This window comes from Orcinus orca, chromosome 1 (genome assembly GCF_937001465.1).
Source record: "Orcinus orca chromosome 1, mOrcOrc1.1, whole genome shotgun sequence".
Lineage (NCBI taxonomy): Eukaryota > Metazoa > Chordata > Mammalia > Artiodactyla > Delphinidae > Orcinus > Orcinus orca.
Window position 1 is genome coordinate 60,824,730 of NC_064559.1, and position 14,983 is coordinate 60,839,712.

The 14,983-nt window shown below is 33.7% G+C and overlaps 1 protein-coding gene across 3 annotated transcripts in view; it reads left to right on the plus strand.

Annotated features, from left to right (window-relative positions):
* Window positions 1-14,389, plus strand: part of CCDC181 (coiled-coil domain containing 181) — a 28,089-nt gene extending 13,700 nt beyond the window's left edge. For 2 of the 3 annotated variants that reach the window (XM_012532992.3, XM_049715804.1), the window contains exons 4-6: window positions 417-563; window positions 12,080-12,234; window positions 14,199-14,389. In XM_012532992.3, the coding sequence (XP_012388446.1) occupies window positions 417-563; window positions 12,080-12,234; window positions 14,199-14,361 (465 nt within the window). In that variant the 3' untranslated portion in view covers window positions 14,362-14,389. The remainder of the gene's footprint in view (window positions 1-416; window positions 564-12,079; window positions 12,235-14,198) is intronic. The other variant, XM_049715810.1, reaches the window with a different exon arrangement.
* Window positions 14,390-14,983: the final 594 nt, after the last annotated feature.

Sequence of the window (14,983 nt, forward strand, 5' to 3'; positions counted from 1 at the left end):
ACAAAAATGTAAAAAATTTTAAGACATTTATAGTGCTTCTATAGACCCCATGTAGTGCTTCTAGAGTATGGTGTTTTTTTTCTCTTTTGCACAGCTGCAATTTGGGGAGTTAAATACCAAGAGTAAACTAGGAAGTGAAGGAGAGATCCAAGGAATTCTTGAACAGCATGTTGTATAATGTAGATCTATGTAATTGTAGACTTTATCTTGACAATGTAATTTATCTGAAAAGTCTTCATTTTTTTTCCCTAAGCAAATTAGAGGTCCTGTTTTTTAGGGAGGCCCAATTTACAGATGGAAATTTTTAGGGGCAGGGAATCCTAATTTCAGACCTCAAAATGTATCTCTCTACTTTGATAACACATATATAATTTTATTAATTTTTCATTAATGTGTTTGGATATTCCTTCCACCAGGAGGAACAAAGGAAAATAGAAGAAGAGAAAGAAAAGAAAAAAGAGAATGACATGGTGTTTAAAGCATGGTTGCAAAAGAAGAGAGAGCAGGTCCTAGAAATGAGGAGAATTCAGCGAGCAAAGCAAATTGAAGACATGAACAGTAGAGTAAGTAAAACTCTGTGAAAAACAAGTTCATACAGCTATGAAAGCTGAATTTATTTATAGAAGGGAGGCTATCAGACTAAAAACCTATGGAAGAAGTAGAAAAAGTGGTCCAAGAACTACCCTTGCTAAAGATGCCACATGCAGATGACTTATAATTAAATTCTAAGAAGGCTTGTAAAAATCAAATGATTCCTATTTTATTCAAACATTTATAGCAGAGAAAAAGGAAAGCTACCAATTCATTTTTTTAAGATAGTATAACTTTGATATTTAAATAGGAGGACAATGCACACAAAAACCCTATAGACTGGTCTCACTTAAGAGTAGATGTATAGAAATCTTATGTGAAAACTAACAAAGACACCAAATTATTTAATTTTTTAAAGTTCAAAATATACAAAAAACCCAAGAGAAAGTAAAAAAATCATCTATATCCATACTATTTAAAAAATGTATGTAAAGTAAAAATTGAAAATTCAATTCTAAGCCCTTCTAGGCTCATCCCCTAGTGGTAACCACTTTTAACAGTGTGCCGCAAATCCTTCCAGGTCTTATTTATATTTACATGTTTATCTGCTAAAAATTTATTATATGGTTTGATTTTTTTTCACTCATTCATCAAGGAAATATTTCTAGATCATTACATTTAGATCTCTCTTTTCAAATAGGTGTATGATATTCTACTCTTCAGAGGTAACTTAATTTATTAAACCATTCCTCATTTGTACATATTTAGATTGGTTCTAATACTGCTGTATTAATTAACAGTGCTGTTGTGAACATGTGCATTCTGTAGGAGAACATCAGCATTCTGTAGGAGAGTTTCTTGGAAATTTATGACTTACTGGATGTCCAGAATGAAAGCTGTGGTTAAACATGCAAAATTAACCTCCTAAAAGGTCGTATCAGTTTATAGTCCCTCCAGCAGTATGGAAGAGTGAATGTTTAACACATCCTGTCTAACACTGTACATAGTTTATTTTCTTAATTTTTCTTCGAATTAATAATATACATTATTATTGTATACGAGCATGTGTGTATTCTGTGAATTTCCTATTTATAGTCCTTTTTTGTTTTATTTTTCTTATTGCATTGTATATTAGAGATTTTAATCCTTTGTCTATTATGTCTGTATATATGTTTTCCTAGGCTGAAAAAATGATATATTTTTACATTTATTTACATTTATTATGCCATTTGTAGAAATTTTTAGCTTTTAAAATCTTGGGATGGACGGTACCTTTTAAGGTAGTAGACCTGAAACCACAAACTAAAAGAGAAAATATTGAGAAATTTGACTGCAACTGTATAGTAAAATAATACTATGCTATAACCAAGTAGGATTTATTTTAGGAAGGAAATTATGGACCAATAATAACAAATCTATTAATATATTCAGTACATAATAGGTAGATAAAGGAGAATTTATGGTTATCTTGAAAGATATAGAAAGGGTATTTACTAGTATTTATTATAATTTATTTTTAAGTATTTCTAATAAAATGTGGGTTACAATATAAATACCATCTTAGGAAATACTATAGGCATACCCATTAAAGTCAGAGATAGGTAAGGCTCCCCTCTATAATAATAATTTTATTCTGGGAGTTCTATCCAATTTATTAAGAGAAAGGGAAATAAGGTATAAGTATTAGCAAAGTGGTCTTTTATATTATAAATATACAAAAATTTATAGTCTTTCTGTATTCCAGCAAAAACCTCATAGAAAAATATAAAAGGGGAAGGAATATAGGCATATATAAAAAACTTTGAGCTGAACAGGAATGTGTAAGACCTCTATGGAGCAGGGGACCAAAAAGGTGAATTTGGTAAATGAAAATAAATATAATATTCCTAGATGGGGGGAAAATATTATAAATATATGAGTTATTTGCTAAATGAAAACAAATATGATATTCCTATAATATTCCTGGATGAATGAACTAAATATTACAAAGATTTGGGTTCCTCCAAGTTTATCTTTGTATTTAATGTAATATCCATTAAAAGCTGATTAGGACTTTTAAATTGTCATAATTGTTAGTGTTACTATTAATATTTATATTATTAAAGCAAAACTTTTGAATTTTCCAATAAAAAATGGGCAAAGGATATGTATAATAAGTTCAAATAATATGGATAAATATAGTTGTCCATAATATATGAGAGCAAGATACAAATTTGGTAGAGTCAAAGAAATGCCAATTTAAATTTTTTCATGTATTCGATAGATTTTTTTTTAACTGCTTACTATATGACAGGTGCTATTCTAGGCACAGCATGGAAAAAATGGGTTTATTTTTAATTAATTAATTAATTTGTTTGAGCTGGGTCTTATTTGCGCCAGGTGGGCTCCTTAGTTGCAGCTCGAGGGATCCATAGTTGCAGCTTGCCGGCTCCTTAGTTGTGGCATGTGGGCTCCTTAGTTGTGGCTTGCCAGCTCCTTAGTTGAGGCACACGGGCTCATTAGTTGTGGCAGGCGAACTCTTAGTTGCGGCATGCCTGTGGGATCTAGTTCCCTGACCAGGGGTTGAACCCAAGCCCCCTGAATTGGGAGCATGGAGTCTTAACCACTGCACCACCAGGGAAGTCCCAGAAAAATAGGTTTAGTCTATGTTTTATAACACTCATCTAGTAGGGATTGAAAAAAAAATTTTTAAGTCTCAATGTAAAATAAATTTATAATTATAAATAGTGATGAATGCTATGAAAAAAAGGAGCTATGAGAGATCATAATGAGGGCAATAAGTGTATCAGGAAAGATTTTTCTGATGAGTAAAGTAGGAGTAGAAATTAGGCCAAGGATTAGAGGAATTTGTTTTAAGCCAGGAGAACATGTGAGAATGCCTGAGACAGGAACTAACTTGGTGAGTTTGAGAGGATCCAGAGAGTGAGCAGGAATCAGATCATGTGGCATGTTGGGGTCTATAAATTTGTATTTAATCCTGTTATGGGAAGCCATTGAGATTATTTAAACAGAGGAGTGATATATTAGATTTGCAGTTCCACAAGATCACTCTGACTGCCATGCTGTGAATGGATTGGAGGGGGCAAGAACAGATATGCGGAGAGCAGTTAGAAAGCATATATAGTTGTCTAGGTGAGAAATGATGGTGACTTGGGATAGAATTATAACAGCAGAGAGAGAAAGAAAGAGATGTGAAATGTGATATTTGTTTTAGAGTATTAATTGAAGGAACTTCATAATTAACTAGATATGTGAGTGAGGAAGAATGAGGTGTGAAGAGAATACACCAGGTTTCTCTTCTGAGCAACTTGGTGGATGATGGTGCCACTCACTGGAGCAGTAGAAAAGATACTGATTGGGGGAAATTATCATTTCAATTGTTGGGTTTGAAGTACCTACAAAACTTTCAGGTAAAGATGTTGAAGACTGACTGAAGAAACGTGTGTAGTATTCAGGACAGAGGTTGGGACTGGAAATATGAATGAGAAGATTAGTGATTTCAAAGATGTGGATGTGGATGTGGCTATTGGAGTGGGTGGCAAGTGCAGTGAAGAAAGGCGTAGAAAATGAAAAAATGAAAAATCTGTGAGGCTGGATGTCGAATGGCTCATTCATTTGGTTATAAGTGTTAACTTGGGATTAGGATGGAGAGGTACATTGAGCCGGTTGTGACCAGAGATTGTTAGAGTAATATAGTCAGATAATATAAATATCAAAGGAGCATGGCTTTACTTAAGAGTAGAGAAGAAGTTCTCTACTCTTCAGGAGTTCTGAAGAAGTGTGAAGGAATAAAGAGTATATTAACTTCTTCACCAGACCTCGGAAGTACTTGAAGTATGGCAAAAAAATGCAGCTTCCATTTGAGAGAGAAAAGCTGTGTCTTACGGGAGAATCAGGATTTGGGTAAGAAAGGAGGTTTAAGGCCAGGGTCCTAGCAATGGTTTGGGAGAATGAGGGTTGTTTGGAAGTCTTTATATTATTGAATGGGAATTATAGAGAAGAAACTAAAAAGATTTTGGATGGAGTAAAGGAATTCGAGATTGGGTAGGTTAGAAGGATAGCACATTACTGTAGTATTTAAGAGTAAAGAAATTGAGAGGAGCTTACGTTTCAATCACTGACCAAGAAAAACCCCTGTGACAGCTCTGCTGATAATTTCCCAGGGGATGACGGACCTTCAGGCCTCATGGCATTCAGCCTAATGTTATATTTTTATTGGGCATTTGTAAAAATAAATGTATACCTTAATTTTCTATTGTGTTCTATTTAGAGATAATAAAACTTTGAATTGTATTCGCTAAAAACATGAGCCACATTGAACATAATTTAAATTTTTTGGTTAGAAGATATCATGGTTATATATTTCCCTTTGGAATTTTAATTTTTTGCTATATTTTAAGTCTGTCTCAAAAATTAACTTTAGCTAGAAATTATATCATAAACAAATAATATTCTGAAGAACTTCTGTGAACTTTGTCTCTGCTGAAGCCGAGCTATAGTATACTTTGGCAGTTGATTAATTTGGCTTATTAATGCATTGTGATAATAAGTGTATTTTGCTGGTCACTTCTGTGGGATATTTTGTATAATGTGAGTCATAGTTTCCAGAAAATATCTTTACAATATATAGATTGTAGAATGACCTATTTTACATTGAATTAAAAATGCTTTTAGGTGATGGAATTTTTATTGCCATTTAAGGAAAAATAGCTAAAAATGTCTTTCCATCTTTGTAATGAGCTTTGCTTCTCTTGGTCAGTGTTATATATAAATGATACGTGTGCACTGTATGTATATACAGACATATGCAAGCATATGTATGCATGTCATCACTCTATCTAGGTGAACTCTCCGTGGACACTTGCATACATTTTGTATTCTACATTTGGATGTTGTGTTGTATTAATGTCAATGGGCTGAAGTTGGTCGATAATGTTGTTTAAATCTTCTATATCCTTACTGTTTTCCCCCTCTTTGTTCTATGAAGCACTGAGAAAGTTATGTTAAACTATCATTGTGTACCTGTCTGTTTCCCTTCTAGTTCCATTGGGTTTTGCTTCATATTTTTAAAAGTTTCATGTGTATGCATTTACAAATTTATGTCTTCCTGATTGAATGACATTTTCACATTATGAGTCCCTCTTATCTTGAAATCTACTTTGCCTGATGTTAATGAAGTCACAGTAACCTTCTTTAACATTTGCATATGTTATAGCTTATTTCATATTTTAATTTCAATTTATCTGTCTTTATATTTGAAGAGTTACTTGTACAAACAGCATATATTTGGATCTTTTAATCCAGAAATTTGTTACTTTTAACAGGAGTTCATTTATATTTAATTATAATTATTGGTAAGGGTAGGTTTTAAGTTTACCATCTTGATATTTGTTTTCTATTTGTTCCATTTGTTTTTAACTCCATTATTCATCTTTTTTCTGCCTTCTTACAGAGATTAATCAAGTATTTAAAAAAAATTACATTTTATTTTCTTATTGGCTTTTAGTTATACCTCTGAATTATTTTTGAAATCATTGCTTTAGGGATTATGATATGTATACCCTAAATCTTTATCAGAAATAGATTGTTTTTGAAGTTTTTTTTTAATTTGATATGGAATTTGGGGTTGACAGTTTTTTTTATTTTTCCTTTCAGCACTTTACAGATGGTGTTCAGTGGTTTTCTTGCATCCATTGTTTCTAATTAGAAGTCAGTTGTAATTCTTATCACTGTCCCTTTGTATGAAATGTTTTTTCTGTGGCTACTTTAAACCTTTTCTGATGTGAATTTCAGCAGTTGAGTAGATGTGTGACTCTCTTTGAATTTGACTAACTTGGGCTTTGCTGAGCTTCTTGTATCTGTAGGTTGATGTTTTATACCAAATTTGGGAAATTTTTGGCCACTATTTTTACAAATATTTTTTTCTGCCCTATTATCTTTCTCTTATTATTCTGGAAATCCAGTTTTACATATGATAGAATACTTGCTGTTATCTCAGATGTTACTAAGGTCATGTTTGTTAAAACATTTTTTCTTTTTTCAGCTTGCATAATTTCTATTGATCTATCTTCTGGCATTGACATCACTTAGGCAATGTCCAATCTACTGTTAAGCTCATTCAGGGAATTTAGGTTGTTTTTTGTCTTTTAAGTTTCTATTTCTTTGTGTGTGTGTGTGTGTGTGTGTGTGTGTGTGTGATCTTTTTTTTTTTAGTTATATTGAAATATAATTAATAAATAAAATTGTAAGATAAAATGTACAACATGATTTGATACACATATACATTATTAAAGGATTCCCCCCATTAAGTTGATTAACATATACATCACCTCCCCCCTTTTTGGAGAAAAGATTTAAGTTCTACTCTCTTGGCAAATTTCACTTATATAATACAATGTTATTAACTATACTCACCATATTATACATTAGATCCTCAGACTTTTTTCACCTTATAACTGAAAGTTTGTACCCTTTTACCAACTTCTCCCTATTTCTCCCAACCCCCCAGTTCCTCATAACCACCACTCTCCATTTGTCTATGAACTAGACTTTTTTTTAAGTTTCCACATGTAAATGGTTCTATGCAGTATTTGTTTCTGTCTGGCATATTTCACTTATAATAATGCCCTCCAGGTTCAGGTTCATCCATGTTATTGCAAGTTATAGAATTTCCTTCTTTTTTAAGGCTGAATAATATTCATGTGTGTGCGTGCATGTGTGTGTGTGACATTTCTTGCTCCATTCATTCATCTACAGACACTTAGGTTGTTTTCATACTTTGTCTATTGTGAATAATGATGCAACGAATATGGGAGTGCCGATATCTCTTCTAGATAATTTTTTTTTCCTTTGGATATATACCCACAAGTGCGTTTGCTGGATCATATAATGATTCTATTTTTAATTTATTGAGGAACCTCCACACCGTTTACCATAATGGCTATACCAGATTACATCCCCACCAACCATGCACAAAGGTTCCCTTTTCTCCACATCCTTGCCAGCATTTGTTTTCTCTTGTCTTTTTTGATAATAGCCATCCGAACATGTATGAGATGATATCTCATGGTGGTTTTTGTTTGCATTTTCCTGATGATGAGTGATGTGGAGCATGTTTTCATGTACATGTTGGCCATTTATATATCTTATTTGGAAAAATGTCCATTTAAGTCCTTTGCCTATTTTATAATTGGGCTTTTTTCTTTTTTTCTATTGAATTATATGAATTCCTTGTATATTTTGGATATAACCCCTTATTGGACATATAGTTTGAAAATATTTTATCTCAGTCAATAGGTTGCCTCTTCATTTTGTTGAAAGTTCCCTTTGCTGATCACAAGCTTTTTAGTTTGATGTAGTCCCATTTAAAAATTATTGCTTATGCTGTCTTTGTTTTGCTATCAAATCCAAAAAGTCATTTCTAAAAACAATGCTAAGGAGCTTATCCTTGATATTTCTTTTTAGGAGTTGTACTGTTTCAGGTCTTACACACAGTCTTTAATCCATATTGAGTTGATTTTTGTGTATGGTGTAAGATAGGTGTTCAGTTTCAGTTTTTTGTATGTAGCAATTCAGTTTTACCAATTTCATCTGTTGAAAAGACTGTCCTTTCCTCATTGTTATTTTTGGTTGCTTTGTTGAAAATTAATTACCATATATGCACGCGTTGATTTCGGGCTCTCTGTTCTGCTTCATTGATCTATGTATCTATTCTGCCAGTACTATAGTGTTTGATTACTTTAGCTTTATAATATAGTTTAAATTCAGGAAGTGTGATGCTTCCAGCTTTGTTCTTCTTTCTCAAGATTACATTGGATATTTGGATCTTGTACAAATTTTAGGACTTTTTTCTATTTTTGTGAAAAATTCCACTGGATTTTTTATGGGGATTATAATGAATTTTTAGATTATATGGCCAATTTTTAAATAGTATGGACATTTTAACAGTATTAGTTTTTCGAGTCCGTGAGCATGGAATATCTTTCCATTCATTTGTGTCTTCTTCAATTTCTTTCATCAATGTCTTTTTGTTTTCAGCATATAGATCTTTCACCTCCTTAGTTAAATTTATTTCTAAGTACACATTTCATTCTTTGTGATGCTATTTTATTTATTTATTTATTTATTTATTTTGCGGTACGCGGGCCTCTCACTCTTGTGGCGTCTCCCGTTGAGGAGCACAGGCTCTGGACGTGCAGGCTCAGCGGCCATGGCTCACAGGCTCAGCCGCTCTGCGGTATGTGGGATCTTCCCGGACTGCAGCACGAACCCGTGTCCCCTGCATCGGCAGGCGGACTGTCAACCACTGCACCACCAGGGAAGCCCTGTGATGCTATTTTAAAAGGGCTTATTTAATTAATTTTCTTTCAGATAGATTGTTGTTACTGTATAGAAACACAACTGATTTTCTAATATTGATATTATATCCTGCAACTTTACTGAATTGGTTTATTAGTTCTAACATTTTTAGGGTGGTGAAGTCTTTAGGGTTTCTATATCATATAGAATAATATAATAATATCATGTAATCTGCAAATAGAGCAGTTTTACTTCTTCCTTTCTAATTTGAATGCCTTTTATTTCTTTTTCTTGTCTGATTGCTCCAGATAGGACTTCCAATACTGTGTTGAATAAAAGTGGTGAGAATGGGCATCCTTGTCTTGCTCCTGATATTAGAGGAAAAGCTTTCAGCTTTTCACTATTGTGTTTGATGTTAGCTGTGGACTTGTGATATATAGCCTTTATTATGTTGAGGTATATTCTCTTTATACCCAATTTCTTGAGAGATTTTATCATGAAAAGATATTTTGTCAAATGCTTTTTTGCATCTATCCAGATAATCATATGATTTTTATCTTTCGTTTTGTTAATGTGTATAGCACTGACTGATTTGTAGATTTGAACCATCCTTACATCTCTGGAAAATCCCACCTGATCATGGTGTATGATCCTTTCTAATATACTGCTGAATTAGCTTTTCTAATATTACACTGAGTATTCTTACATCGCTGTTCATATTGGCCTCTAATTTTGTTTTCATGTAGTGTCCTTGTCTGGCTTTGGTATCACATTATGCTGGCCTCATAAAATGGGTTGGAAGTGTTTTCTCCTCTTCTGTTTATTGGAAGAGTTTGAGAAGGATTGGTATTAATTTTTCTGTTGATTTTCTAGAAGCCCTCTGGTCTTGGCTTTTGTTTTTGGGAGATTTTTGATTACTGATTCAATTTCATTACTAGTAATCAGTCTATTCACATTTTCTCTTTCTTCCTGATTCAGTCTTGGTAGGTTGTATGTTTCTAGGAATTTATTCATTTCTTCTGGGTTTTACAGTTTGTTGGTTTATAGTTGTTCATAATTGTCTTTTATGATCCTTTGTATTTCTGTACTATTAGTTGTAATGTCTCCTTTTTCATTTATAATTTTATTAATTTGAGTCCTCTCTCTTTTGGTAAGTCTAGGTAAATGTTTGTCTAGTTATCTTTTTAAGAAATCAGCTTTTAGTTTCTTTGATCTTTTCTATTGTCTTTTTAGTTTCTGTTGTATTTATTTACACTCTGATCTTTGTTATTTTCTTCCTTCTACTAACTTTTGGCTTCGTTTATATCTCTTTTTCTAATTACACCTCAGGTGTAAAGTTAGGTTGGCTTTTTGATCTCACCTTCTTAGAACTGTCTTTGTTGCATCCCATACGTGTTGGTATGTTGTACTTCCCTTTTCATTTGTGTCAGGCTATTTTTTGACTTCCCATCCGTTTTTTTCCTTTGACCCATTGGTTGCTCAGGAGCCTGTTAATCTCCACATATTTGTGAATTTTCCAGTTTTCTTCTTGCGGTGGATTTTTTCTATTTACTGGACATGCCAAGTATAATCCCTTCTCAGAACCTTTGCCCTGTTACCATTGCTTGAAATACTCTTTTTCCAGATATCCCATAAATGGTTCCCTCACTTTCTGTCTATTGATAAATACCATCCTTTCTCCTCACCTCTCCCATTATTACTCTCTCTGACATATCAATCAGTCAATCAATCATATATTTTCATCTCCTTATCTTGAACAACACTGCCCTATACAATTTTCTGTGATGATGGTAATATTCTATATCTGCAGCGTACAATAAAGTAGCCACTAGCCATAATGTGACTATTAAGTATTTGAATGTGACTGTCTAATTTTATTTAATTTAAGTAGCTACATGTGACTAGTGACTCTTTATTGTATAGTGCAGGTATGGAATGTATGAGAAAGGGAGGCTTGTTTTTTTTTATTCTTTTTTTTTTTTTTGCGGTACGCGGGCCTCTCACTGCTGTGGCCTTTTTTTTTTTTTTCTTTGATGCATCCCGGTAGCTATGTGCATGTAGATACTCTGTGTAGTAGATATTCTGTAAATAGCTGTTGAATAAATAGATGAACAGTGATACCCATCAATCCTGTTTATCTCTGAATTCTTAACTCTTTTAATCTATAATTGCGGACTGAACGCTTTTTAGTCATCTCCAGACATTCCCAAACTTTAGGTGTTCAGCAATGGTCCTGTAGGTCCATGGGACCTCCTCACAAAGTTCTGCATTATACATCAAAGATCCTAAATTGTATAAATTATATAAATTAGACTGAAGCATACTGGGCTATATGGGTTACAGATAAAGGAAAATGCAAGGTGTAGGAGGTGGTCTTCTCTATCACAGAGTTCATATTTGGTGAAAGTATTAATTGAATGAATCTTTTCCTTTTGTGTTCTAGCCAGGCATCCATGTGAGTCATGCTTTTCCCAAGACTAAAGAGCCCCAAATCTTTCCCTTTGCTCTCTTTATTCTCCCAAATAAGAGCTCTTTCAGCTATGCCTGAATATAGTATCCATCATGAAGTTTGAAGAACCATACAATAAGCTGCTCCCACTAGCCCATTCTTATGACAAAATCCTCATGGCTGTTATCCTTACGAAAAAGTTCTTATAGTTGAAAATCCTCATTGCCACACTCCATAATAATAATTACAGTTTTGGAGATGGGCTTGGCAGTTAGATGCTCTTAAAACTTAAAAACGAAAGTAGAATTTAAAAGAAAGTTTGAATAACACAAATGTTGGGTCATTGGTTTTCAATTCCAGTGGAGCTTCCATGGAGCTTCCTTCAGGAATTGATACCAAGACCTCAACTCACTCATACTGCCTATCCCCAACATTTCTTCAGCCATGTTTTATGTGTATGTGCCATTGTGCAAAATTATTTTATTTGTCAAAGGGCTCAACTTTGAAAAGTTTGCAAATCACTGCATCTAGCCCTTCATTTATTGATTACCTCAGTAAGACTTTTGAAAGAAGCCAGAGGGCAGTGAGTTCAATGTTGAATTTTCTGACAAAAGGGTAATCAATGTTGCTGGTTCAAAGGTCATGTATTTGGTTTGGATGCAAGGAGCACAGGTAATGAGATTGGTATTATTATGAAAAATTGGTGAGTAGGACATGTGTTCCGAATAGGGTCTTATAGGCAGGGGCTCAAAAAGTAGTTTTGGTTTCTTTAAATTAAGCAAAGCTTGTTTTTGTAAGTAGCAGGAAAACAGAGATCCACAGCAAGCTTTTCGATTATGGCTTAAAAAAAAGCACGAAGAACAGTTGAAAGAAAGAAAGATAGAAGAACTGCGAAAGCAAGAGGAATGCTTATTCTTCTTTAAAGGAACAGAAGGCCGTGAAAGGGCCTTTAAACAGTAAGTCAAAGGCAGGGCATTTTTCCCCCTTCCTCATGGTCATTTTAGAAAGTTATATAGTCAATAAAACTTAAAAAAATTGATCTCATTACATACCTATTCAATTTTAAAGCCACAGTTTTAACAATATGTGAGAAAATTCTTTAACTCCATACTTTGCGTAATACCTATACCATTTTTTCAAGGTAGTTTTCAATACTAAAATTGTTTCTTATGGCACCAGTGTGATAACCTTTGAGAGCTTACCATTGATTGGTTGATTGATTTGTTCATTTCTTAGAGAAATAGGCCAGAGATTGGTTACAGCTTCTCCTACACAGTCCTCAGGAAAACTTAATAAAGAGTTGCATTTACCAATAAATATTTTTCTGTAAAGAAAAGCAGTCAGGCTGAGGAGGAAGATCTGTACAGACCAAATGAAAAGGAGATTTGGACACATATTTTGGTAACTTAAGGCAAACCTGGTCTCCCTTCAGTTGCCTGGGTAAGAGTCTGTATTACCCGGTTTATTCTGAGGAAACAGACCTGGCTTCAAAATTTTGCCAGCATACCTTGGGAGAGGGAGTGAATATTGTGTCCAGTTGTTTGAAGCTCACTTCTTTCTTTCTTTTCTATCTTTTTTGCTATCTTTCTCTTTTTTAGTTTCTTTGCCTCTTTCTTTCCTTTCCTTCTTTAAAAAATATACATATCCTTTTATTATAATAGATGCAGTGAATGTGCATTGTGGAAATGGAGGGGAATAAACTCACATTTTCATCACCCAGGAATCACTATTGTTAGCACTGTACTGCATAACTTCTAGATATTTCTCTGTACATATATTTACAGTTTTAAAATATAAATTGAGATCATACTGTATATACTGTTCTGCAATCTGCTTATTTTTGTTAATGAGCTCATCTAATATCCAACCTATAACCATTTTTTTCCCAATCGACCCCTAAATGACTACAGTTAATTTGCTCAAACTGATATCCAATTTCAAAACCACACAACATTAGATTATGAGGTTTCTTAAGTCTCTTTTATACTAATGCAGTTATTTATTTGTCTGGATTTATTTCTGAAAAAATTATATATATACACACACACCACGTACACACTTTCATACCAGAGATGTGAGTATACAGTTAGTTTTTGTTTTTTTTTTTTGTTTTTGTTTTTTTGCGGTACGCGGGCCTCTCATTGTTGTGGCCTCTCCCGTTGCGGAGCACAGGCTCCGGACGCGCCGGCTCAGCGGCCATGGCTCACGGGCCCAGCCGCTCCGCGGCATGTGGGATCTTCCCGGACCGGGGCACGAACCCGTGTCCCCTGCATCGTCAGGCGGACTCTCAACCACTGCGCCACCAGGGAAGCCCTACAGTTATTTTTAATGTTATTTTACCTAAGCAAGTTTTATAGACAAATTTGTTAGAATGTGGACGCTTCCTTCACCCTTTTTGATGTTTCTTATGCTTAGGCTTATTTTTCCATTTTAAGGGAGAACTATTTTATGCACTGAAAAGCAAGAGCTCTATAATTTCTCCACCAAGAAGAGCAAGGAGACATTTCTGCATGCTGGTATTCTGCATGCTGCTTAAGTAATGTTGTAGAATACAGTTAGTTGCAAAAAATAAGTTATTTGGTATCTATCAAATACTTATTTGCTTAGAAAATCATATTTTAAAAGGTAGGACCTATGTCACGTAAAATAGTGTGTTTATTACTTAAAAAAGTTTTTTTAGTTGGCAGTTTCCTTATTAGACAAACTTAATTTCAAACATTTGATTCTAAATGTGACTATGCTTCCTTGTATGAGCCTTTGGTATAAGCCTGAAATTTTTCAGTTCATACTAATTTGTGTTATGAACAGAGCTTTTTAATCTAAAGAAATCGAATTTCCTTTGTCTGTAGTAATAACTTTATAGCATGAAGAGTATATTCAGGTTGGTACTCAACAGGTCTGTTCATGTCTTTTTCTACAGATGGCTAAGAAGGAAACGGATAGAAAAACTAGCAGAGCAGCAAGCTGTCAAAGAAAGAACTAGACAGCTCCGACTGGAAGCAAAGCATTCTAAACAGTTACAGTACCACCTATATAATATGTCAGAAGCCAAATCTTTTCGTTTTACTGATCATTACAGCTGAAGGTATCTATTAAATACTTCATTTGGAAGCTGCTGTCCTCAAAATTTTCGATATCATTTCTTATGGCCTGTGTGCTTTGGTCATACTCTAAATTATGGAAATGCTATTTATCTTTTGGTAATGTTGATAGTGAATTTATCTTATTTCTTTTAACACTAGAGCAAAATAAATTTCTTCTCTCATAGCATTGTAATGTGTTATACCACCTCTTAGTCCATGCAAAAAATTGAGCAACAAATAAACTGTACATTCCTTTACTTCTAAATTATTTTAACATGTCTAGCTGGAACGGACACAAAAAAGGGACAGATATCTATTATTAGTTTCTGTTATCATTTTTAAAAAAATGCAATAGAACATTTCATAAGGCAGGAGGAGTGACCTCTTAAACAAGCCTGGTTCAAGGCCTGATACAAAGTCCTAATTATGTCAGATTTGAATTTGAATACCTATGGCAAGCTAAACAGTAGGTTAGGCCTACTTCCACGTGTTCTTTTAAAAAAAAAAAGATAGTAACAATTATGTATACTATTTTGGGTATGTTATACAAAATTATCCAGCTCTTATTGAGAGTTTATATAATGTGCCTGTTGTAAATGCTTTGCATAAATAATTTGACCTA